The 26,003-nt window shown below is 41.2% G+C and overlaps 1 protein-coding gene across 10 annotated transcripts in view; it reads left to right on the forward strand.

Moving 5' to 3' along the window:
* Positions 1-26,003, forward strand: part of ZDHHC16 (zinc finger DHHC-type containing 16) — a 57,305-nt gene that overhangs the window by 21,759 nt on the left and 9,543 nt on the right. For 5 of the 10 annotated variants that reach the window (XR_003942108.1, XM_030202885.1, XM_030202889.1 and 2 more), the window contains 7 exons: positions 3,065-3,323; positions 4,169-4,363; positions 11,066-11,154; positions 11,371-11,399; positions 12,954-13,087; positions 23,465-23,512; positions 24,321-24,406. Coding sequence is in view for 9 of the 10 variants with exons in the window: in XM_030202885.1 (XP_030058745.1) it covers positions 3,072-3,323; positions 4,169-4,363; positions 11,066-11,154; positions 11,371-11,399; positions 12,954-13,087; positions 23,465-23,512; positions 24,321-24,406 (833 nt within the window). In the remaining variant the exon portion in view is untranslated. Of the gene's footprint in view, positions 1-3,061; positions 3,324-4,168; positions 4,364-11,065; positions 11,155-11,370; positions 11,400-12,953; positions 13,088-23,464; positions 23,513-24,320; positions 24,407-26,003 lie in introns of all 10 variants that reach the window. The other 5 variants (XM_030202886.1, XM_030202887.1, XM_030202888.1 and 2 more) reach the window with 2 other exon arrangements.

Raw genomic sequence — 26,003 nt, forward strand, 5'->3', positions numbered from 1 at the left:
CATCGTAGTGATGACGTCAACCGAGGACCATTTTTGTAAGGTTTAATCAAGCTGAGCTGTGATCTCTGACCCCCCCACACAGACAGCTCAAAGAGCAAGCACCAGCACAGCTGTGGCAGATTCACCATGAGCTGCTGCTGTATGGAGGAAAGGTATGCGAGTACTGTCCTCTTTTTGAGTCGATTTTGATCTGATTTCTGCAAGTTTTGCTGATCAGTATGGGGATGGGTTACAATTCTTTTAATGATTGGGGTTTTTTTTTGCCTTTAATCAAAGGTGATATCTTTGGATCACACCTCTTGGGTAAGTGAGTCTGTTTCACTTCTTCTTTATTTATATGACTGTTTGTTTTTAAAGGTTCACTGTAAATTACAAGGCCAGTGATTATTTCTAACCCAATCTCAACTATTATCACTGCAAATATCGTAGCTAGTGCAGAAATATCCTTAAATACCTGGAAATTTATTTTGCTTGCAAATACGCTCTTTTTAAAATTTATTGGTGGGGTAGGAAGAAGCCTCAAATGAACCGGGTAGCCACAGAGAACTGTTTGTGTGTCTCTACCGTTCAATCATTAGCTTAAATTCCTCCCCCAAAAGTGAAACTTGACCACTCCAAAAAAAAACTTTAAAAAAAGTATTCCAACACAGCAAACTGTTCATCTTCATTACTAAGGTGTGCTAACAGATTGTGTGCGCTAACAATTAGTGTGTGCTAAATGATAAGACACCCATAGAAATATAATGTACATCTTATCATTAGCGCTCACTTTTCCAGGTTCTCAGTCTTTCGTCTTAAATTTGTTAAATCTTTAAACATTGTATTTTGTATCTCACGAACTTGTTGAATCTCAGTGTCTTTTTTTATGAACTTGAGAAATTAATAGTTTCACTTTCTCCTGTGTTTGTCCAAGATCTTGTTTTATCTTATGCATCTGAGGGATTAACGCCTTCCCTAGATCAAGAATCAAAGTCCAAAGATTGTCTAACGTAACTTCGGGAGGTTTAACAGTCTGTAACAATGGAAATAAAGTAGTTTCTGCCTCTGTTTATTGTGGAATGAGGCCTGCCAACATTGAGGCATTTTCTTCCTCCATCGCTGTTTCAACCACCATGGGTATTGCTGCTTCCACTTGTTCTTGTGTTGCCTCTTGCCTTCTGATTCCTGGAATCACTTCGGTGTTCAGGTTCGGAGGCACCGTCTTTGGAGAGCTAGCTCCACATGGCTGGGGAGGGAAGGGCGGTGCTCTACTGTCAGGGCTCAGAGAAACTTCCAGCCCAAGACTCTCCTGCAGGCCTTCAACTGCCGCGGACACTGTCAGCGGGCCGCTCACTGACACACTAGGATCGGGAGTCCTCCACAAAAAGATATCTATCGGACCCACTAGAGTAGCAGGATTTAGCCTCTGGGAGGCTGGGGCAGCGGCTTTTCCCCTTCTTTTAGGCATAGCAAAAGATTTCAGGAAAATTTGCGAGAGCTCAAACACACGTCTGCTTCACTCGGCGGCCATTTTGAACGCCATGTATTAATAGTTTTTAACAGCCCCTGACACAACCCTTGTGAGGACGAATCATGTCCGTGTTGGGATTTTTAAGTATTTATGCTTTCATGTGGTGAACAAATTCTGGACTTTTTTATTATCAATCTGTTTTACTGCCTATTTTGAATCATGTGGCTCGCCTGCTCATTTGTTTCCTCAAACCCAGCTACACTATCTGCTTTTACCACTTGCTCTAGCAATGAGTTCCAGAGCTTAACTATATGTTGAGTGAAACATTCTTTTTCTTCATTTGTTTTATATTTAAATCTTGTTTTTTAAAACAAGAATAAAATCCACGCCAATGAACTTTCCAATAAACAAAATAGAACAAGTCGGATACACTGACAAGTTACAGTAATATCTTCTGTCCAATTTGTTTTAAATGTGCTACTATTTAACTTCACAGTTACCTGTTCCTTTTTTCCCATTTTATATGTGATAAACTTACTTCCTTATTCATGTTGGTCTGTGTATTGGTATGATGATCCTGTTTTTAAAATGGATTCTTTAGTGTAGTGGTCTTTGTTAATTTTTTAGTTGGGGCCACTTTGGATCCAAGAGATCTGAAGAAGAGCCGACAAATAACACCAACCAGTGTGTGCCAGTGACATCTATCAACATCAGTCTGTTGTCTCTCTTAGATGCCCCCATTACCTAGGCTTATGCCACCAGCTTCTTTCCCTCAACTCACCAGGGTCGACATCTTTGTAAACCGCTTTAACACTTTAGTACAAAGTGGTATATTAATTATGATCCAATCCTATTCTCCACACCCCCCCAACCAGGTCCAGTATCTCTCCTGCTCCTCACCACTACCAGATCCAGCATATCTCTCTCTCACCACCACTACCAGGTCCGGTATATCTCCTTCTCCACCTCCCCCCAACACTGACTGAGACACACTTCTGAAGGCAAGAATAATGTCCAGTAGTGACACTGGAGGCAAGAGCAATTGGGCATCACTCTTGCCTTTAGAAGCAGATGGAGGATCAGAGGGTTTTTTGAGGGACATTGAGGCAACTGGAGAAGTCTCCTAGGTATTGGGGCATGTTTGGGGTGTCTGGGGGAATTGGGGTGTGTCCAGAGGGGTCAATGGGGGCTGGTTCAGAGGTATGTGGGGTCTGCCAGTGGCTTGCAGGTCTTCAATTGAAGCACAGTGCTTTAAAGGAAGGGTGGGCAACCATGGTCCTCAAGGGCCACATCTCTACTGATTTTATTTTTCAAGATATCTTCAATGAATATGCATGAAATTTATATGCATACAATGGAAGCAATACATGCAAATCAATCTCATGAATATTCATTGTGGAAATCTTTAAAACCTTTCTGGGTTATGACCTTCAAAGACTGTGGTTGCCCACCCCTGCCTTAGAGCTAGAGCTTTGATACTAGTGTGCAGATTTCCTATTATGTTCTTATTTCATCACTTCCAATGTGAGAAGTGTTGTTTTTTTTTTTCCCCAAAAAAATCTGACTTGGAGCTTTTGTCCCTGTTTTCATTCTGTTGCATTTCCCCTTTAGCAGATTTTGAATGGTGGGAATAAGAAGCCGGCGGCGCTTCTTCGCCAGCATCATGCGCCTCTTTCTGAAGTGTTTGTACCTGGGGCGGCGGCAGCGGCGGCGGTTCAAGCTAGTGAAACGTGTGGAAGATTTCTGCAGATATGGGCGGCTGTGCTTCCTCTCACTGGTCTACAACTCCTTCACCAACAGTGATGTTGTCATTGACTCTCTCTTTGAGCCTATCTATTGGCTTGTGGATCATATGACCAGGTGGTTTGGTGTGGTAAGTGCTTGGCAATACAACTCTTATGTCTTGTTTGATTTTTCCCAGGGTATAGCCCATTGAATTACTAAATGAATCATCTCACTGCATTAGCAGTGGTATCTCTACCCTTCACAGACTGGCCTGTTCTGGGTGACATAGAGTTTTTTGGTTCACTCATCTATAAACTTTTCCACAGTGCTTTAGTTTTTCCCTTTAGTCTTGCATACTATAAATAAGGTGAATTGTTAGTGTGGAGTTGGGGTTTCACTTTTTATTTAACTAGACACCTCAAGCTAAATATTGTAGATTGGTTCAGAAGAAGCCAAGCATATGATAGTTCCCCATAGAAGAATCTATGAATGATTCAGTATGTTTCCAACAATGTGAATCCTCAGTTACATTTTTTGCTGAAGTACAGCAGCCAGAACAATAGGCAAAGCCACAGAAAGATGGTACTTAATGGTTTCTTAGCCCTTCATATTCAAATAGTGCTCTACTAAGTGTCTCCTGTTTCTGAAACTGGAGGGACTTCTGTGTCACAGCTATGAATTGCTCACAAGATTGCTTTGTTTCATTTCTACCAGTTTCACCGTTATAACATTCAGTGATGAAGTAAAATTTTTGTTGTGGTTCACTTACAAAGGGGAGCTGCATGATTTCTTACAGGAGGCTAAATGCATATGGCCATTTTATCCCCATGTTTGGCCCACTGCCTTCCAAGCATTCTCGCCATTGCTAGCCATGATTCAGTCACTTATGACAGCAACTTACCTCTGTACTCCACTAGTTGCCACACTCAAATCAGGGCACATGTATTTCCACACTCTTGTTGTGTCTCATATAATTATCCTCTCTTCTTGCAGGTTTTTGTGGGTCTGGTGATCGTGCTGACCAGCTCCATTGTGTTGATTGTCTATATCTGTGTCCTGCCCCTCATTCTGCAGACTTACACAGCTGGGTGGATCTCATGGCACCTTGGTTACGGACACTGGAACCTTCTCATGATTGTTTTCCACTATTACAAGGCTATTACCACTGCCCCAGGGTATCCCCCAAAGGTAGGATAGGAGTGTGAAGAGTACTGTGCTCCATTCTGTTATGTTGGATGAGAAGTAGAAAACTGAGTGAAAGATGAACCCAAGAATGCAATGCACTTTTCAGCTAAGATGTAGTAACTGTGTGGATGTTTAGTGCTGCACTAGCAGGAGGAACTAAACTTACTCATCAGAGCTGGATCCAGACTCTTTTTCAAATGACATCTAAAAATAAATCTTTCTGTTTTACATGTAGAAGCTCTGTTTAGATCAACATGAGGAACCAGCTTGTAAGGGTTGACCATTGTTTCAGTTACTGACAGGAAACCTTGATATCTCTACACTGTTTAATTCCACAAAAATCCATTTTTAAACACTCTCCATATGTATGTGAGACCTTTGTACTGATCTGAGAAAATGCCTTATAAAAATTTGAGAAAAATGTGATCAAAACTGGATCTCAAACCGCTCATGAAGAGCAGTTCCCAAAATATTCTTATGGAATACACTCTCTAAAGCTGGCTTATATTGAAGATCCTAGTAGGACTTGATTAGTAAAAACAAAATGTTTTGTTGGTTGATCACCTAATTTAATGTTTGCTATTTATGTATGTGAACATAATCATGCAAGCTTTTTTGATGTAATCTTTTTAAAAATATGAAATGAGGCAAGTTAACACACTGATGGCTCTGAACTGTGATTGGATGCATAATAGAGGGTTGAATGTGATTAGTATGATTTAAAGCTCTGGTTGCAGTATGAGCTGCCCTTAAGTTTTACTAGTGTATTGTAGCACTTCTGTTGCACTACCAGACATGCAGTACTATACAGATACACATAAGAGTCCCTGTTTCACGTGGCACTTACAATTCAGTTGAAGCACAAGGCAAATGCATTTTTAATAATCACATAACTAGTAGTTGCATACATTTTTAGATATGCAGATTATAAATATTTTAAATACTATAAACATGTTAAAGTAAGACAGATACCATTTGGAAGAGTCAAGGTTTTTGGATTTAAAAACATTCATAAAAATGTAGATATTTAAGCAGCATGTAAGTATACTAATTTCTGGAAGGCTGTTCAGGTACATGGTGCCACAGGATGGAAAGTGCAGTCTGTAGTTAGAGGGAGGAGAACAACAGAGATAAGACCAGATGATATTTACCGATTTGGAAATACAGACAGATTCTTAACAGGGACCTTTGTGCATCTGGGCCCAAGTCCTTCTGGTTCAAGTATAGATGAAATTGGCAAATTAAGTGCAGATGGTAAAGTGAAGATTTGAAAAGATTTGGATTGATCTGGATACAAAAAAGGCTGTCTTCATGTATAACAAGAATAAACAAAATTGTCTGAATTCAGTAGAAAAATAAAACATTTTACAGCAATCTGCATGAATTCTTAAGTGTGTGTGGACAACAAGACGAGAGCTTTTATTATTTAATTACATTTAATTAGTTTCTGAGAAGCAAACACTAAATAAATTACATATTACACCATATAATCTTAAGGCTCTTTGTATTCATCTGATATCCAGCAGCGAGAGGGGTACTATCCAGTCTTTTACATTGAGTGTCACATGTATGATTATCTCCCAGTTGGTGAGAGGTTATATGTGTGTGCTCGATGCAAAGAGCTCCTAGCTCTCAGAGAACGAGTCTGTTCTCTTGAGGCTAGAGTAGCAGACTTGGAGGAACTGAGGGAGACAGAGAGGTACAAAGAGGAAGCCTACGGGGCTATTGTAGAGAAGTCCCACCTCCAGTCTGGCAGTCCCTGTGTTGCCTTAGAGGAGGGAAGTCTTCTAAAAGGAGAACTTCACCCTGGTGCAGCTGGAAGTAATCTTGTAAACAGAACCAGCCCACCAGGGGATGCAATATCCTCTTGCACCGAGGTTGTGTCTCCAGGAGCTTCTGCCCAGGAGGGAAGAGTTAGGATGGCTGTTTTAGTTGGTGATTCAATTATTAGGCATGTAGGTAGCTGGTGGACTTGAGGATCGCCTGGCCACTTGACTGCCCGGTGCGAAGGTGGCAAACCTAACGTGTCACCTAGATAAGATTTTAGATAATACTGGGGAGGAGCTGGCTGTCTTGGTACATGTGGGTACCAGTGACATGGGAAAATGTGGGAGGGAGGTTCTGGAAGCCAAATTTAGCTCTTATGTAGAAAGCTTAAATCCAGAACCTCTAGGGTAGCATTTTCAGAAATGCTTCCCATGTGTATGAGGCGATGGTGCAGGGAGGAGGGTTTTAGATTTGTAAGGAACTGGGCAACATTCTGGGGAAGGGGGAACCTATTCTGGAATGATGAACTCCAACTTAACCAGGGTGGGACCAGGTTGCTGGCATCAACATTTAAAAAGGAGATAGAGCAGCTTTTAAACAGAACCTGGAGGAAGGCCGACAGTCGTTCAAAAACAAATGGTTCGGAACAAGGTATCTTTCAAAGATATCACAAAAATAGGGAAGATAGGGTATCCTGATGGCAAGGTTGCAGTAGAGACCTTTAGTAGTTCAAGTGTCTTTAAATAAAAAGCAGACAAAAGGTTGCAAATTAACACTGACAAGTTCTTGGTAAGGTGTAAATAGGAACAACAAACATAGTTTGAAATGTCTATATGCGAATGCCAGAAGCATAAGAAATAGAATGGGAGCATTAGAATTTATTGCACTAAATAAAAAAATGAGATGTAATAGGCATATCTGAGACCTGGTGGAAGGAGGATAATCAGTGGGACACTGTCATACCAGGGTACAAATTATATCGTAGTGATAGGGTAGATCGGATGGAGGGGTGGCATTGTATGTTAAGGAGGGCCTTGAGTCAAATAGACTGAAAATTGTGCAGGAAACAAAACACATCTTGGAATTCCTATGGATTGATATTCCATGTTTAAAGGGGAAAAGGATAGTGATAGGAGTGTACTACCGTCCACCTGGCCAGGATGAACAGAGAGATATAGAAATGTTATCAAAAATTAGAGAGGCTAACAAACTGGGCACACAATAATAATGGGTAATTTAAATTACCCCGATATTGACTGGGTAAATGTAACATCAGGGCATCATTCTAGGGAGGTGAAATTCCTTGTTAAAATCAAGGACTGCTTTATGGAGCAGCTGGTACAGGAGCCAACAAAAGGAGGAAAAATTCTAGACCAAGTCCTTAGTAGAGTGAATGATTCTGGTGCAGAAGGTAATGGTGCTGGGGCCGCTTGATAACAGTAATCATAATATGATCAGATTTGATATCTGCTTTGGAGTAAGTACACACAATAAATCCAATATGTTAGCATTAAACTTTCAAAAAGGAGACATGATAAAATGAGAAAAACGGTGGAAAAAAACTTAGAGGAGCAGCTGCGAAGGTAAAAAGTTTACATCAGGCTTGGATAGTAAGAAACAGCATAAGGAATGGCAAGCCAAATGCAAAGCACTGATAAAGAAGGCAAAGAGGGACTTTGAAAAAAGATTGCGTTGGAGGCAAAAACACATAGTAAAATTTTTTTAGGTGTATTAAAAGCATGAAGCCGTCAAAAGATTCAGTTGGACCTCTAGATGACCGAGGGGTAAAAGGGGCACTCAGGGAAGACAAAGCCATAGTGGAGAGATTAAATGAATTTTTTTGCTTTGGTCTTCACTGAGGAAGATTTGGGAGAGATACCAGTGCCAGAAATGGTGTTCAAAGCTGACAAGTCAGAGAAACTGAATGAAATTTCTATAAACCTGGAATATGTAGTGGTGCAATTTGACAAATTGAAGAGTAGCAAATCTCCTGGACCGGATCATATTCATCCCAGAATACTGATAGAATTGAAAAATGAACTTGTGGAACTATTGTTAGTAAAATGTAATTTATCTTTAAAATCAAGCGTGGAACCAGGAGATTGGAGGATGGTCAATGTAATGCTGATTTTTTAAAAAAAGTTCCAGAGGTGATCCGGGAAATTATGAGCCTGATGTCTGTGCCGGGCAAAATAGTAGAGAGTATTATAAAGAAGAAAATTACAGAGCATATTCAAAAGCATGGATTAATGAGACAAAACCAACATGGATTTAGTGAAGGGAAATCTTGCCTCACCAATCTATTACATTTCTTTGAAGGGGTGAACAAATATGTGGATAAAGGTGAGCCGGTTAATATTGTGTATCTGGATTTTCAAAAGGTGTTTGATGGAGTACCTCATGAAAGCCTCCAGAGGAAATTGGAGAGTCACGGGATAGGTGGTAGTGTCCTATTTTGGGTTAAAAGATAGAAAACAGAGAGTAGGGTTAAGTGGTCAGTATTCTCAATGGAGAAGGGTAGATAGTGGAGTTCCCCAGGGGTCTGTATTGGGACTGATGCTTCATATTTATAAATGATCTAGAGATGGGAGTAACTAGTGAGGTAATTTAAATTTGCTGACTACACAAAGTTATTCAAAGTTGTTAAATCACAAGAGGATTGAGAAAAATTAAGAGAGCCTTACAAGGTTGGGAGACTGGGCATCCAAATGGCAGGTGACGTTTAATGTAAGAAAGTGCAAAGTGATGCATGTGGGAACCCGAACTCTAGCTACGTCATGCAAGGTTCCACACTAGGAGTCACTGACCAGGAAAGGGATCTAGGTGTCGTCGTCGATGATACGTTGAAACCTTCTGCTCAGTGTGCTGCAGCGGCTAAGAAAGCAAATAGAATGTTAGGTGTTATTAGGAAAGGAATGGAAAACAAAAATGAGGACGTTATAATGCCTTTGTATCGCTCCATGGTGTGACCCCACCTTGAATATTGTGATCAATTCTGGTCGCCAGAGAAGGGCGATGAAAATGATAAAGGGGATGGGACAACTTCCCTATGAGGAAAGGCTAAAGCAGCTGGGGCTCTTCAGCTTGGAGAAGAGATGGCTGAGGGGAGATATGATAGAGGTCTATAAAATAATGAGTGGAGTGGAATGGGTAGACGTGAAGCGTCTGTTTACACTTTCCAAAAATACTAGGGCTAGGGGGCATGCGATGAAGCTACAGAGTAGTAAATTTAAAATGAATCTGAGAAAATATTTCTTCACTCAACGTGTAATTAAACTCTGGAATTAGTTTCCAGAGAATGTGGTAAAGGCAGTCAGCTTAGCAGTTTAAAAAAGGTTTCAACGGCTTCCTAAAGGAAAAGTCCATTGACCATTATTAAATTAGACTTGGGGAAAATCCACTATTTCTGGGATAAGCAGCATAAAATATTTTGTACTTTTTTGGGATCTTGCCATGTTTTTGTGACCTGGATTGGCCACTGTTGGAAACAGGATGCTGGGCTTGATGGACCTTTGGTCTGTCCCAGTATGGTTATGTACTTATTTACCTAATGAACAGAGTTCCTGGGCAGGATTGTAGGGAGAGATAAGAGTAGAGAGATACTGAGGAGCTACAGAGTGAATGCACTTGTAAGTCAATAAAAGAAGTTTCAATTGAATGCGGATACGGATAGGAAGCCAATGAAGTGACTTATGGAGAGGGCTAATATGAGCATAGTGACACTGGCGGAATATAAGTCTTGCAACAGAATTTACAACAGATTGAAGGGGAGAAAGATGGCTTAGTGGGAGACCTGTGAGAAGCAAGTTGCTGTAGTCCAAGCAAGAGGTGATAAGAGTGTGGATGTGGGATTTGGTAGTTTTCTCAGAAAGGAAGGGATGAATTTTGGTGATGTTATAGAGAATGAGACGACAGGTTTTAGCGGTCTGTTGAATATGTGCAGAGAAAGAGAGAGAGGAGTCAAAGATGACCCCAGGATTACGAGCTGATGAGACACTGACTTCAATTTCTCATCCTTTCGTGCTATTTTTGTGTTCAGTTTATAAGTGCATTGTGATTTTTATAAGCCTTAAGTGCTGGTTATGTTTAACAGAGAGAGCTACCTACTTTCATTCTGTACTTTCCTCATACACATTCCCAAGACAGTAGTCTTACCTCTTCCTCTCCACACAGATACCATATTCCCATCTCATCTTCTCAGACAGACACACACATCTCCCATCACACACATTCAGCAACCTCTCTCCTTACACACAGCATTCCCAGCACAAACAGTTTATGCAGGCTACAAACCAATGGGCAGTGACTGAGAAGAAATGAGAGAACCTATCCAGGCAGGCAGTAAACGCCTCATCACCTACTGTTACAAACAGTACTTCCCATCCGTTGGCTTCTCAGCCAGTGTATTTATAAAAGGGCAAACTGGTGGGGAATGAGAGCAGCGGTGAGGGTCCTTGCTGCTCCTTCTCTCCAGCCGTGCCAGTTCTGCAGTATAATTCTTAGTTGTAAACCAACTGGTGGGAGTAGCAGACAAGGATTTGAAGGGGAGGGTTAGAAGAGTGCCAGGATTTACACCAGGTTTCAGTTGGTGTAAATCCTTGCAACCAAAGTTTGGCTCGGAAATCAGCTCTAAGCGCTATTCTATAAATGGCACGCAACTCAAGATCCCCATTTATAGAATAGCGCTCCCTGCGGATTTTTTTTCAGCACCGTTTTTTTCAGTGCTGTTTACTGAATCTAGTCCACGATGGGAAATGATAGGACCGAGATGGAGTCTTCAGGCAAGTGGCCTGATAATCTCAGGGCCTTAGGAGCAATAGAGAAGGGAAGAGAAGCAGATACAGTACTGAAAGGAAATGTCATTAAATGTCTCAAAGAATAACGATCAAGTGAAAAAAATTCAGAGAGAATCTCAAAGGTTTCCTCTGTTATTTACAGGCTAAGTTGGACATACCCACAGTTTCCATTTGCAGGAAATGCATCTCTCCCAAACCAGCACGTACACACCACTGCAGCATTTGCAACAGGTGAGAAAATGTAGGATCTGTTTTCTTTTTTTTCCTTTTTCCCAGGCAGTACCAATTTACAGCATACAGACTTCCTTTCCATCATATAATACTGTAGGCTAATAGTTTACTGTTCTAAGTAGCACAAGACCTTGTGACCTTCCCAATGGGTAATTTGTTTTGTCTTGAATTAACTTGAAATATGTCTACTAAATATCACCCATTTTTTTCTTGTAGGTGTATCCTGAAAATGGACCATCACTGCCGTATCCTTTTATAGCCTTACCTGAGTGTGCATTATAGGGCAATATCTTGAATCCCCAACCTTCACAGTAGCAGTACTTAGCTTTTCCTGCACCCCACTTTCATCTCCTGCCAGATTTTTTAAAATGTGAATACTTATTTAAAAAGGTTAGGATGGAAAGAAATTGGAATAAACCACAGTCCACAGCAGTGTGCTATCAGTTTACAGTTATTAAAAGTATGTTATGCCACTTATCATCCACATCTTAATAGTTTATAATTGTACAATAAAAAGAGGAAAAACGTAAAAAGTTACAAAATCCAAGACAAAGGAAGAAAGAAAAAGTAATGCTAAAAGAAACAATAAAACCAATGTTTCTTGTACACCATCCCAGATGACAGACTGCCACATACCTATTCGGAAGCCAACTGGAAAAGAAATGCTTTTAGACCTCTAGTTAAATTTAGTCAGAGAGAGTTCATGACGTAACATTTCTGGCAAAGTATTCCAAAATGTACTGTCACGGAAAGAATACTGGTTCTGATAGAATCAAAGTAAACTTGTTGAAATGATGGTACCACAAGTAAGTTCTGATTTGATGATTTAAGCTTTGGGGCCTGTGGCCCCCCCCCCCCCCCCCCCCCCCAAAGTTGCAGCACCTGTTAAATGGCTGATGGGGATGCCAAAGCCCCACCAGTCAAAGAGATTCTCTGCCTGAACTGCTCCCTGCCTATTTGTGTTTCTGCAGTAAAGAGAAAGTTGGTGTTCTTCCAGCTGCCGACACTGGGACTTCTCGCGCATGCTCAGTTCTTGTGCAAACTAAGCATGTGCGAGGAGTCCCATTGTTCACTGTTGAAGGCATACTGTTGACTTTCTGTTTACTGCAGCAGCACGAGGAGGAGGGGAGTCGCTCGAGCAGCAAATTTCTTTGGCTTGCAGGGCTTCAGCATCTTTGCCAGCAAAGGTAATATTTTTAACACACCCAATAACTGAGGGTGGCTACATTGAATTTGGGTGGGCCTGAGCACAAAGTGGGTGGAAACACACGCTTTCCCCTATCCCTCTTGACCCCAATTCGATAAATACCGGAGCTGACAGGGATCCCCAAGCTCCGCCAGCTAAAAAAAAGTCCTGCTCCGGTGGCCCAGAACTCTCCCATACTTGCTGCAGCAGGTGGCATGCTCTATAGACCGCCGCTAAGCCAGCCCTCCTCCCTCCCACGTATACGCAAAAACTGAGCATATGCAGGAGGGAGATGAGCTGCTGCAGCAGAGGCCTATAGAAAGTGCCACTGGCGAGTTGCCATTTTAAGAGACATTAAGTTAGTTTCATTCATACTCCTGATGAAGGCCTAGCAGCCAAAACATGACTTTGCAGTCAGCCAGTGAGTTTCAGACTTTTTAATGTGCTATCATTTGTGTAGTTTTTGCTTAAAGGGGAGACATGATTATAAAGGGAATGCTTATTGTTTTTATTAGATTTAAACCTTTCAGAAGCTGCCTCTGTATTTTTCTGGCAGTGGAAATCCTAGTTTTCTTTGCAGAGCTGTTAATGTGTCTTTAACTACTTGAGGTAGCCTGGTTGAACAACTGTGTGGGACATTACAACCATCGCTACTTCTTCTCCTTCTGCCTCTTCATGACCATGGGCTGCATTTACTGCGGCATCAGCAGTCGAGAGATGTTCAGTGAGGCTTACCTGGCCATCGAGGTGAGACCCAGAACCCATTTCTTTTGCATGGGAGAAATTTAAGGCAGAAGGTCATCACACAGGATTATAGTTAGATTTAGCTTTTGGTCCTTGTCAGTGTGGAAGTTAAAATTAGTGCTAGGGATTTACCTCTGGAGTAACAGGAAGAGGATTTCTTACGGCTTCAGGTGCTTGAAGCTCAGTTTTATGCACCTTGTATTTCACATGACACATTTGTAAAGCATTGTTCAGTGGTTCCCAAACCTCTCCTTGGGTCTCCCACCCATTCAGGTTTTTAGAATATCCACAATAAAGTATTCATGAGAGAGATTTGCATGCACTCCCTCCACTGCGTGCAAATCTCTCTCATGAATATTCTTTGTGGATATCCTGAAAACCTGACGGTGGGAGCTCCCAGGACATGTTTGGGAACCTCTAGTTTTGTTTAATCTGAAAGAGCAATGTAAAAAAACTCTATTTAAAGATTCTGCAGTCACACACACTAAATACCATTCCTTGCTCAGAAATCTTGTGGGTGGAAATAACCATTTAGAAACTGTTTGGTGTTACTTAAATGACACAGTGCCTTGCCCTGCTCAGAGATTTTGTGAATGAAAATAACCATTTAGAACCAATTTGATGTTCTGGGCATTATACTTAAATCTTGTAGTCAGGATTGTGAAAAAAATTAAATGCCAAAAGCCCCGAGTCCCTTAGTAGTCAAATAACTAGTTGTGTGTTAAAAATTCTTTGCAAAACAACACAGTACAATGGGCTTCCAAGAGTGGGTTTGTAGCCAAAGTTTAATGAGTCATGGGCCATGTTTTGGCAGAAATCCTTTGTCAGGGGCCATCAATCTTAATAACACAGGTTGGTGTCCTCTATTCAAAATGTTAAAAAAACACTGCCAAGCCTAAAGAGCCTGAAATAGAGAATCTGTCACACTAGTGAAAAAAAATTCTTAGCATAACTTAGCAAGTGAGGTGCTGGGGACTTTAGAGGTGGTTTCTTCTAGTAGAAATGGTGATCTTTAACACCCAGCACACCATGAGTTATTTTGGTGGAAAATGCTGAAGCTGATGCATGTAGCAAGCTGTAAAATATAAGAGCATAAGAATAGCCATACTGAGTTAGACCGATGGTCCATCTAGCCCAGTATCCTGCTTCGAGCAGTGGCCAATCCAGGTCATAAGTACCTGGCAGAAACCCAGATAGTAGCAGCATTCCATGCTTCTGATCCTAGGGCAAGCAGTAGCTTATCCCAGTAGAGTAAAAGATGTACCATATTAGATCTGACTTGAGGTCCAGCAACCTGTTTCCAACAGTGGTCAATGCAGGTCAGAAGTACTTGATGGGATCCCAAACAATAAATCCATTTCTTGTTGCTCATACCCAGGAATAAATAATAATTTTCCCAAGCCAACCTATCTAATAATGGTTTATGGACATTTCCTCCTGGAACTTGTCTAAACCATTTTTAAGCCCAATTGTGATAACTTTGAATACATCCTCCAGCAATTCCACAGCTTTGTGCACTGAGGGCTTCTTTTACAAAGCTGCACTACCGATTCTCGGTGCGGCAAATGAGAGGAAGCCCATTCAATTCCTATGGGCTTCCTCTCATTTGTCGTGTGGGAATCACTAGCGCAGCTTTGTAAAAGAAGCCCTGAGTGAAAACTACTTTTTTTTTTCAATTTGTTGTAAGTGTGCTGCCAGTTTCATGGAGTGTCCCTTAGTCTTAGTACTATTTTGAAAGAGTAAATAACTATTCCCTGTGTGCCTGTTCCACGTCCCTCATGATTTTATAGACCTCTGTCATATTTCCTCTCAGCCATCTCTTCTTCAAGCTGAAGAGCCCTAATTTTTTTTTTTTTTTGGGGGGGGAGGGGGTATAGGTAGGTACTAATGTGCGTTAAGGAAATGAGACATTTTCGCTCTTCATGTTAAATGGCAAAATTATGTGTTTTTTCAAAGAAACAGACATTAGTTTAAGGTACCATGTGCTACGTAATAATGAGATGCAAATGTCTGCAAAATACCTCATTATTGTGTAAATCAATTAGCACAACTTGTGTTGAAGTTCACTGACATTATTTTTGAGAGAATCGGGCCTCTAACACACAGAGGGCCTCTTCTAAAGGAACCGGAACTGCACAAATAGAAAAATGTAGCTGGGGTCCCTCCTCCCCTCTCCCCTCAGCAAAGACATGTCCCCAAAGGATACCCCCACCACTGATGACACATAAGTGCCCAAGGGATTAAATCCACCCCCTCCTCCCATTAATTCGTTATTATATACAGTGGGGGAAATAAGTATTTGATCCCTTGCTGATTTTGTAAGTTTGCCCACTGACAAAGACATGAGCAGCCCATAATTGAAGGGTAGGTTATTGGTAACAGTGAGAGATAGCACATCACAAATTAAATCCGGAAAATCACATTGTGGAAAGTATATGAATTTATTTGCATTCTGCAGAGGGAAATAAGTATTTGATCCCCCACCAACCAGTAAGAGATCTGGCCCCTACAGACCAGGTAGATGCTCCAAATCAACTCGTTACCTGCATGACAGACAGCTGTCGGCAATGGTCACCTGTATGAAAGACACCTGTCCACAGACTCAGTGAATCAGTCAGACTCTAACCTCTACAAAATGGCCAAGAGCAAGGAGCTGTCTAAGGATGTCAGGGACAAGATCATACACCTGCACAAGGCTGGAATGGGCTACAAAACCATCAGTAAGACGCTGGGCGAGAAGGAGACAACTGTTGGTGCCATAGTAAGAAAATGGAAGAAGTACAAAATGACTGTCAATCGACAAAGATCTGGGGCTCCACGCAAAATCTCACCTCGTGGGGTATCCTTGATCATGAGGAAGGTTAGAAATCAGCCTACAACTACAAGGGGGGAACTTGTCAATGATCTCAAGGAAGCTGGGACCACTGTCACCACGAAAACCATTGGTAACACATTACGACATAACGGATTGCAATCCTGCAGTGCCCGCAAGGTCCCCCTGCTCCGGAAGGCACATGTGACGGCCCGTCTGAAGTTTGCCAGTGAACACCTGGATGATGCCGAGAGTGATTGGGAGAAGGTGCTGTGGTCAGATGAGACAAAAATTGAGCTCTTTGGCATGAACTCAACTCGCCGTGTTTGGAGGAAGAGAAATGCTGCCTATGACCCAAAGAACACCGTCCCCACTGTCAAGCATGGAGGTGGAAATGTTATGTTTTGGGGATGTTTCTCTGCTAAGGGCACAGGACTACTTCACCGCATCAATGGGAGAATGGATGGGGCCATGTACCGTACAATTCTGAGTGACAACCTCCTTCCCTCCGCCAGGGCCTTAAAAATGGGTCGTGGCTGGGTCTTCCAGCACGACAATGACCCAAAACATACAGCCAAGGCAACAAAGGAGTGGCTCAGGAAGAAGCACATTAGGGTCATGGAGTGGCCTAGCCAGTCACCAGACCTTAATCCCATTGAAAACTTATGGAGGGAGCTGAAGCTGCGAGTTGCCAAGCGACAGCCCAGAACTCTTAATGATTTAGAGATGATCTGCAAAGAGGAGTGGACCAAAATTCCTCCTGACATGTGTGCAAACCTCATCATCAACTACAGAAGACGTCTGACCGCTGTGCTTGCCAACAAGGGTTTTGCCACCAAGTATTAGGTCTTGTTTGCCAGAGGGATCAAATACTTATTTCCCTCTGCAGAATGCAAATAAATTCATATACTTTCCAAAATGTGATTTTCCGGATTTAATTTGTGATGTGCTATCTCTCACTGTTACCAATAACCTACCCTTCAATTATGGGCTGCTCATGTCTTTGTCAGTGGGCAAACTTACAAAATCAGCAAGGGATCAAATACTTATTTCCCCCACTGTATATATATATATATTATATATTATATATTATATTATATATATATATATATATAATATTATATATTGTCCTCAGACCCTCTAGTTTCCCGTTGTTTTCCTTCCAATGTTTCAATGTTCTTTTCCATTGATATATTCCTTAACGATACTTTGATTTTGTCTTGTATAACTCTTCACAATGTAATCCATAACCGAATTGTAACAAACTGTATTTCCATCATTCATAATGTATTGTAAGCCACACTGAGCCCGCAAAAAGGTGGGAAAATGTGGGATACAAATGCAATAAATAAATAAATAAATAAACCATGACACCTGTGACCCCTAGCAATAGTCTACCACTGTGCTTATGGGTAAAGGCAAGACCTACTGCTAGGGGTCGCGGACAATATTTAAAAAACCTGCACCGGCAGGGACAGGAGCTACTGGAGATTGCTCCTATCCCGTGACCACTGGACCATCAGTATTTACTGAAAGTAGGTCCAAGAGTTCTAGGGAGGGTCTTTACTGAGGGGAGGAAGGGAAGGGGACTTCCAGAGCACTCATGTATTTGTGCAGCTGAAGCCCATTTAAGGGATGCTCTACAAGAGTGTTGGGCTGTGTGTTAGTGGACCCGATGCTCCCGGGGAGCAGCATAATGCAGCTTGCTCCCAAGTTGCATGATTTGTTTATTTTAGGAGTCAGTAACCTGCAGTACTGCATTACCCCTGATTAATGACTCCTATGGTGATCTAAGCTGTGGTCATATCGTACCACATTTTAGTAACTTCCCTTCCCTACCCTCCCCCCCTCCCCGGTCTTTCTTCTTAAGGAAGTATTAAACTAGAAAGTTCCACTCATCTATTTTGATGATAATGGTCACAGGAAGGGCATTTTGTTATTTAAAGCCTTGAAGGGCCTTTAGCTTCAGGCTCTCAGTAGAAGGGACTGAACTTTTCAAGTTTAAAACTGGAAGGGATAACAGCAGGCATAATGAACTGGAAAAGAGATTTTTGGCATGGTGTGGGGGGGGGGGGGGGGGACTGTTGAGTGTTTAGAAATCACATTCGTGGTACCTTGCATTTGTTTGCCAGTTTCTTTTTTCTTTGGTTTGATATTATATTTAAGGAGCCACAGCCTCTCTGTTAGACATGGCTGGCATTTGTTTTAACAACCAAGTATCAATGGAAAGTGTTTGGTGCTTCATTCTGCATATCGTTACCCCCTATACCTTAGAGGAATATGAGTCAGTCACAGTGCTGTCTTACAAATGAAACATCTGTGGGTGTTCTGAAAAAAAGGAGAAGTTTGGTATTTTGTTCCTTGCCTTGAATCTTCTCTCTTGTTTTTCTTTTCCTCTAGCCTGTAGAAATGAAGAGATGCAGGTTGCAGTAATGCGATTAGCTTGTTCTGAAAGATGGTAGCTACGCATCTTTGTTGCTGTCATCAGATGTGCCCCATTCTTGTTTACCAAGCTTAGTGGTGCCCTTTACAATAAATCTTAAGAAAGCAATTTAAAAAAAAGGGGGGGATTTATACCCATAAATTTAAATTTTGTGCTCAAAAATTGAATTTTTGAAAATTTCCCACCACATATGTATATAGAGTGATGCGATCCAAGAGAGTACACACATAATTGTAATCATCAGCAACGAGAGACCTTAGAGACAAGGGTCAGAGATTGGTTTCTTTTTGTTTGGCCCCTCCACCCAAAAAGCTGTTTCCTTGCCCCTAACTGTACCCATATATTAGGATGGCATTTATTTATTTATTTCTTACATTTGTATCCCACATTTTCCCACCTAATTGCAGGCTCAATGTGGCTTACATAGTACCGTATAAGCGATCACCAATTCCGGTATGAACAAATTCAAAGTGATGTAGTGGTAGAATAAAGTTCATATGTAACAGATACGTTAGGGAATCGTAGAGGAGAAGAGTTAATTTATGACCAGTACAAGCTTTGGTTTCTTTGTGTTGCAGTGTTCGGACATTTAAGTTGGGTCGGTAGGGTATGCCTTTTTGAACAGGTTAGTTTTTAGTGATTTCTGGAAGTTTAGATGGTTATACGTTGTTTTCACGGCTTTTGGTAATGCGTTCCATAGTTGCGTAGGAGAAGCTGGATGTATAAGTTGATTTGTATTTGAGTCCTTTAGGTATGTTCATGTTGATCCTGTTGTGTTTCTAGTTGGTAGGTCTATGAGATCTATCATGTATCCTGGGGCCTCACCGTAGATAATTTTATGAACCATGGTGCAGATTTTGAACACGATTCGTTCTTTGATTGGGAGCCAGTGCTCGGAGGGGTTTGGCGCTTTCGAATCGCGTTTTTCCAAATATAAGCCTTGCTGCCATGTTTTGAGCAGTTTGAAGTTTCTGTATGATTTGTTCTTTGCATCCCGCATAGATTCCATTGCAGTAGTCTACATGGCTTAATACCATGGATTGTATCAGGTTGTGAAATGTTTCCCTTGGGAAGAAAGGTTTCACGCGTTTGAGTTTCCACTTTGAGTGGAACATTTTCTTTGTTGTAGATTTCACTTGGCTCTGTAGCATGAGGGTTTGTTCGATTGTAACTCCGAGAATTTTCAGGCTGTCTGAGATAGGGAGGGTGTAATCTGGGATATTTAAGTTGGTGGGTTTGTTCGTGTTGTATTGGGATGAGAGGATGAGACAGTGTGTTTTTTTTCTGTGTTGAGTTTTAGTTGAAATGCATTCGTCCATGAGTTCATGATGTTCAAGCTGAGTTTGATTTGATTGGGGATTTCTGTTAGATCATGTTTGAAAGGGATATATATTGTGACATCGTCTGCGTAAATGAATGGGTTAAGGCCTTGGTTGGATAAGGACTTGGCTAAGTGGGGTCATCATTAGGTTGAAAAGGGTCGGTAATAGTGGTGATCCTTGAGGTACTCCGCAGTCTGCTTTCCATGGTGGTGATATGTTCGAGTTTGATTGTTGAGGGCGGGGGTGAAGTGGAGAGGACTCGTGCACACACACATTTGTATTTCCAAAAATAGGTGTAGAATTGTGGGCTTTCTTTTTTCTGACTCAATTCTGAAAGAGATATATTTCCCTTTGAAAACTGATATAAACTTTACAGATAAAAAGTACCCATAAAGTTTGTTTATGCATCTTTATGTTTCATATAGTCTAATCTCAGCAGAGCACAACAGTATCAAAATACTAATAAAAACAGTAAAAATAAAGATATACAACCAGTCGTCCCCTACCCCATACCTTCACAGTGCAACACTAAGGGCCCTGTGTACTAAGCTGTGCTGTAGGCACGCTAATGTTTTTAGTTTACGCTAAAAATGCTAGTGCACCTTAGTGATCAGGGCCCTAAAAGTCTGAGCAAATAATCTTTCAATTTCTTAAAGAAATCCAAGAAATTCTGCTTCCCTTTCAGCACAGGAGGTAAGACATTCTACAAAATAGGTCCCACAACAGAAAAATCTTGCCTGACTCATGGGAGGACCCACAATAAATTCGTACCAGCTGACCTTACTTGTCCTCTTTTCTGTGTAATTTAGCTTTTTCATCAAATAAGTGGGTCTTTCATCATTTAGAGCAGAATAAATAACCGCACTGCTGAATTTTGGACCATTTGAAGGGGCTTCTAGGAAATACCAGAATTATAATCCAAGCGACAGAAAACTAAAAGCTGTACAGTATGAAAACCAACAGAGGAAGCACATACTGAAGTGTTTTTGACATAATTAAAACAAACTCCTAATCCACTCCTTAATATGTGCATTAAAAGAGAACTGAGCATTCAAGACTCCTGACTATTACACCAACCTTCAGTGAGTAATTTTCAGATCTTCCTTCTTTCAACCCTCTGGCAATTCCATGTCTAATCCTTAAGATCGTCATCTTAGCTAAACTTTAATACCTGTGTGTTCTGCATCATCCATCAAATAACCAGTCCCAAACACCCATAGACCTGCAATATTGCATCTTCAGGGTCCTCCATTGGCACTACAATTTACATATAATCTGCATATATTCTATAATCAAACTCACTGACAGAGCAAAGTCACACATGGTACAAGATAAATATTAAATAATAATGCAGACACCAGCTCCAGCATGCCATAATTTTGAAACACACTTCCCTGCCTTAACCTGTTGTCCTCACCCACTTACAAAGGAGCAACACTATTATAAAATCATACCTCCATATCCCAAATTGAAGGCTAGCTAGGAGGATAGCGTGGTCAACTGTGTCTAAGACAGAATATCTAATAAACGCACCAACTTCAACTCATGTCTATCCAACTGTCTTCTACCTGAAATTCCACCAAATACCATGGGGTTCAACTACCTCTTATGTAATGGGACCATTGTATCCAAAGTGTCATTAATGAATTGCTCCAACTGTCCACTTTTGCTATCAAAATTGGCATCCTCCACCAAGTCGAATAAGACCATTTTTCAAAAAAAGAAATAATAATCAGTGTCAATTTTTGCCACACCTCACTGCTCCACTCATTAACTGATTGCATATCATGTCCAGCCCTTAACTTAAAATCCAACATATGGTGATCTAATCATGAATAGTCTCAAGAACCATATCCTCCAACCCAAACATCTGAAAATTCAGAAAACAAACATCTGAAATAAATCCTCCTGAGTGTGCTGGACACTTCACATATTGCAAAATCTTCAGAGCTGATCTGACTTCGAAAATTATTCAGCCTCAGGTGAACCAACCTCCTCAGCATGGATTCTAAATTACCAATAATAATCAAGGACTCCAAGGAAAACAGTATTTATTTATTAGGATGTATTTACCACCTTTTTGAAGGAATTCACTCAAGGTGGTATACAGTAAGAATAAATCAAACATGAGCAATAGACAATTACAGCAGTAAAAATATTTAAATAACAATATATGTAGGACAACTAAAAGATCTCTCTTAATCCTAACTAATAAATTGTTCTATACCTGTATGGCCTGTAAATCAAAAACAGACTCCACCCACAGCCCCACGTACAAAGGCCTTCCTATTCAACCTAAGTACCCCTGAAGGGGGCACAAAACATTTCTCGTAAAAAAACAAAACACTCTGCTACCTCTTCTATCTTTCCACTGTTAAAACTCATAATAATAAACCCAATGGACAAATACTATTCATCTGCATTGAAAAGTCATGACAGTAATGCAACAGACGTCTTGCTATCTTTCAACGATTAGGTCCAAAAATGATTTCCCCTTTATTACATACTAACTGAGCATTTGTATATAACAAATTACAAATGCTGTTGCATATAGACTGACGATACCTTTTTATGGGGGAATTACATATCCCCCATTGGGCCTCCCTATATCCCTGGATTGCACTTCATTTAGATGGCAGCAAACCATATTTCTCCCTACCCTCCACTACTGCTATACCCAACCCAACAATGTCCTCACCAAGGGGCATGCTTCACTGATACAGCGTGCCTCCTCAGTGCCGCTCTTTCAGTTGATGATGGGACATACAGTGATCTCAGCACCTGGGTACAGAGCTCATCATTCTAGAGCAGGTTTTGAACATCAGAGTGCCTGAAGCAGGAAGAAAAGTGCACACCTGTTAGTGCATAACATTAAATCTTTTACTAAAGAAAATAGTTATAACTCCTCAATGCAAAGAAGGGCGCAGAAGCCTGGCAATCTTAGCATATACATTTTTCGATACTGGGAATTTAACTTCTGTTCTGAGGTGAAGTGGAAACTAGCCTTACTGCCAGTGAGCATGATATATCTGTGATGAAGATTCTCACTCCTTGGTGAGTGCTAGAATTAGAAGAAAGACGGGGATAATGAAGTAGAAAGAAAGGAGAACGAGAGGGGGAGGATCAGGCACCCTGGGCTCCAGCTATCACCAGCCACGGGAAGCGTGCTTTACTGCTGTAAAGCATATTTTACAGCAATAAAGCATGCTAATTGTACATGATCTAAAATCTGTATACACATATATTGAATCAGAATTTTTGAGCAAGAAAATGGCTATTGTATCAAGTACTTTATGCACATAAAAATCAATAATCGTGCACACAAATCCATCATTTATATGCACACAAAACATTTTCTGCAATGACTATTTTTGCATGCAGAAATTTTGATTTGTGTATATAGTGCCCAGTGGAGAAAACAGCGCACACGTATTTTTCTTGTGTACATTCCTTAATGTTGCTCTAATTTGAATGCTGTTAGTTTACAGTATCAGGAGTAAAGTAATTGTTAGTGTAAAGAATTGTGCTGGTTTTCAGGACACATATTTTTAAACAATTTAGTACATCATCCCCTGAGAGTCATTAAACAGTCTCTTTTGCTTATAAGCCTTTGTATGAGCCCCGGGACATTTTTTTGGTTTTCTAAAGAATAATTTAGTTGGTTCAGGAAAGCTAAAAATTGGGAGGAAGATGTTTTTCAAACTATTTCAAACCACTGCCTGGCTTCCTTTCTCTCCAGTCCTGCACAGTTCTATGTGTGTGTGCATGTGAGATAACTACCCTCATGTTTTCCCTTCCAATAGAAAATGAAACTGCTTGAGAAGGAGAGGCTTCAGTTTACAGTCAATCAGGTGGGCTACCATGCAAGGTGGAACTGGCTGCTGGAGACAGTATCAAGGCAGCGACTGGGGTTGGGTTGAGAGAGCAGGCCTGCTTTTCTCTTTGGCAATGATGTCTTCCTGATAAAATGTTCTCTGTACAACACATGAGGTTATCCTCTAGATTGTCAGGCCCACTGGCACCATGAAGTTCAATGTAACAAATATGTTAATTTGATTAATACGTGGTGAGTTTCTTCAAGAAAATTTGCCTCTGATGCTGTGCCAAGTAACCCGAACCCTGACTACAGTAATGTGAAGCTCCTTGGAAGGTTCTTGTTATGCTGCATAGTCTGTGTTGCACGAGGCATCTTGTCACATTTCCATCTGTGTTGATGTCCTCGTGTTTCTGGGCCTGTGGTAGACGTGTCATCTATTGTACATTACTATGAAAAAAAATGGAAATCGTTGTCGTCTGTAAGTGATTCTGTTTACCCTGTGGATCAGCTCCAAGATGTTTTTTGCCGATTTTCACCTACCCATCGGTATTTTTGCGGACGGTTTCTGTAGGAATTTTGGTTAAAAGAATATCAATGTTTTTTAATAAAGATTTGCCCCACCAACGTTTTGAATATATTGCCAGCTTTTAGGTCTTGGGGACCCAGAATCGGGTCATCCCTTACATCTTCTGATTTCTTAATAAGCTTGATTATAGCTTAAGATACTGATTTATAGGGATTGTTGCAAGGGTGAAGCTGGGGTTGTAGGATTTAAGATAAATGTCAATGCTGGGAACGTAAAGGACTAAAATATATACAATTCATTTTCATATTTCTTATAGACTTATTACCAGACTCCACCTCCCACATTTTCCTTCAGAGAGAAAATGTTCCACAAGTGCATTGTTTATCTCTGGGTCCTTTGCAGGTAATGTAAATTGCTCCAGTTGTAGAAAACGATTACGGTATCATGGATATTTTTATCAAAATATTTGAGCAACTAGTAGAAAGTGTGACATTCTAGATAGCTTTCATTCAAGTGCCCCTTCTTTTTTTGTCTATACCAGACCAGTCCAGAATAAGTGGGTGTTGTGTCTGTCAACCAGCAGATGGAGACAGCACAAGAAAGTAGTTTCATGGGCTTTTCCCTTAAAGGGGATTGTGCCGCCATTGGATGCTCAGTATTACTCTGTGTCCAGGAACCTTGTAAGTCTAAATGCTTTGAAAATGAGCCCCTATGTGTCTTTATAAAATACTGGCAGAAATGGCAGAAATTACACCTTCCTTGCAGGCGGGGACGCTTGCAGGTATAATGTCCGCACCTAGGTTATTCAAGTACGTTGTAAATTACCATCAAACATATAAACGGCGAGTGACCGTACTCACTCGCAAATGCGCAGTAGAGACTTCCCTCTCTGCCCCGCCCCCACTTCAATACGTGATGATGGGGGCAGGACAGAGAGGGAAGTCTCTACTGGCATGCTGCAGACGTCGTCACCGCTGCCCCTCCATCTGGCCCGAGCACTGTGAACTTACATCAGCACGCAGCAAAAGGCACATCAGCAAAGCTGCCGTCGGCCTTCCTTCTCTGCCTTTGTCCTGCCCTCGCCGACGTTACGTCACATGAGGGCGGGACACAGGCAGAGAAGGAAGCCCGCCCCGACAGCAGCTTTGCTGATGTGCCTGCTGCTGCGTGCTGATGTAAGTTTACAGTGCTGCTCGGGCTGGGTGGAGGGGCGGCGGCAGCGACTCCGGGGGGGGGGGGGGGGTTCGGAAACTCCCCCATTCCAAAAGTAGCCCGTTTTCACGGGCTCAACGGCTAGTATTTTATAATCTGTACACGCACTTGAGAACTCTCTCCACCCAAGTTCTGCTCCTGTACTTGCTGGCAAACTGTGTGCCATTATGGTATTGGGTGTGTTTTTATTTTGATTAGTATTTTAATAGAGGCCATTTACTTGTATAAATCAGCTTTTTAGGCACAAAAATGGTTTATAAAATTTACCCTTCACACTGGTAATTTTATAGCTGGGGACCTAGGTTAAGAAGCCAAGCAGTTGCCTAAGGGCCCCTTTTACAAAGGTGCACTAACATTTTTAGCGTGCGCAAACCGTGTAGATGTCCATAGGAATATTATGGACGTCTACACGGTTAGTGTACGCTAATTTTTATCACGTGCTAAAAACGCTAGAGCACCTTTGTAAAAGACCCTCTTAAGTATCTTTATAAAATACTAGTGTATGTGGCTAAAATTGTGCCTTGAATGCAGGTGCAGACATTTACATCCATTCAAGAGCAATATTTTATAATCCGTGCACATACTTGCTAATTTTGCCTGTACTGAGCTCCCGGCAGTTCCTTCCAGCAAAGTATGCACCTTTTTGACAAGGCATGTACGTTTTAAGCCAGTTGGTATTTTAATAAAGGTCTTTATGCACGTCTGTGGTCACCTGTGTGCAAAAAAGACTTTATAAAATTACACCCTCTGAGTTTAGAAGTTTTGAACTTTGTTACTTGAAGATTAA

This window comes from Microcaecilia unicolor, chromosome 5, assembly GCF_901765095.1.
Source record: "Microcaecilia unicolor chromosome 5, aMicUni1.1, whole genome shotgun sequence".
Taxonomy (NCBI): domain Eukaryota; kingdom Metazoa; phylum Chordata; class Amphibia; order Gymnophiona; family Siphonopidae; genus Microcaecilia; species Microcaecilia unicolor.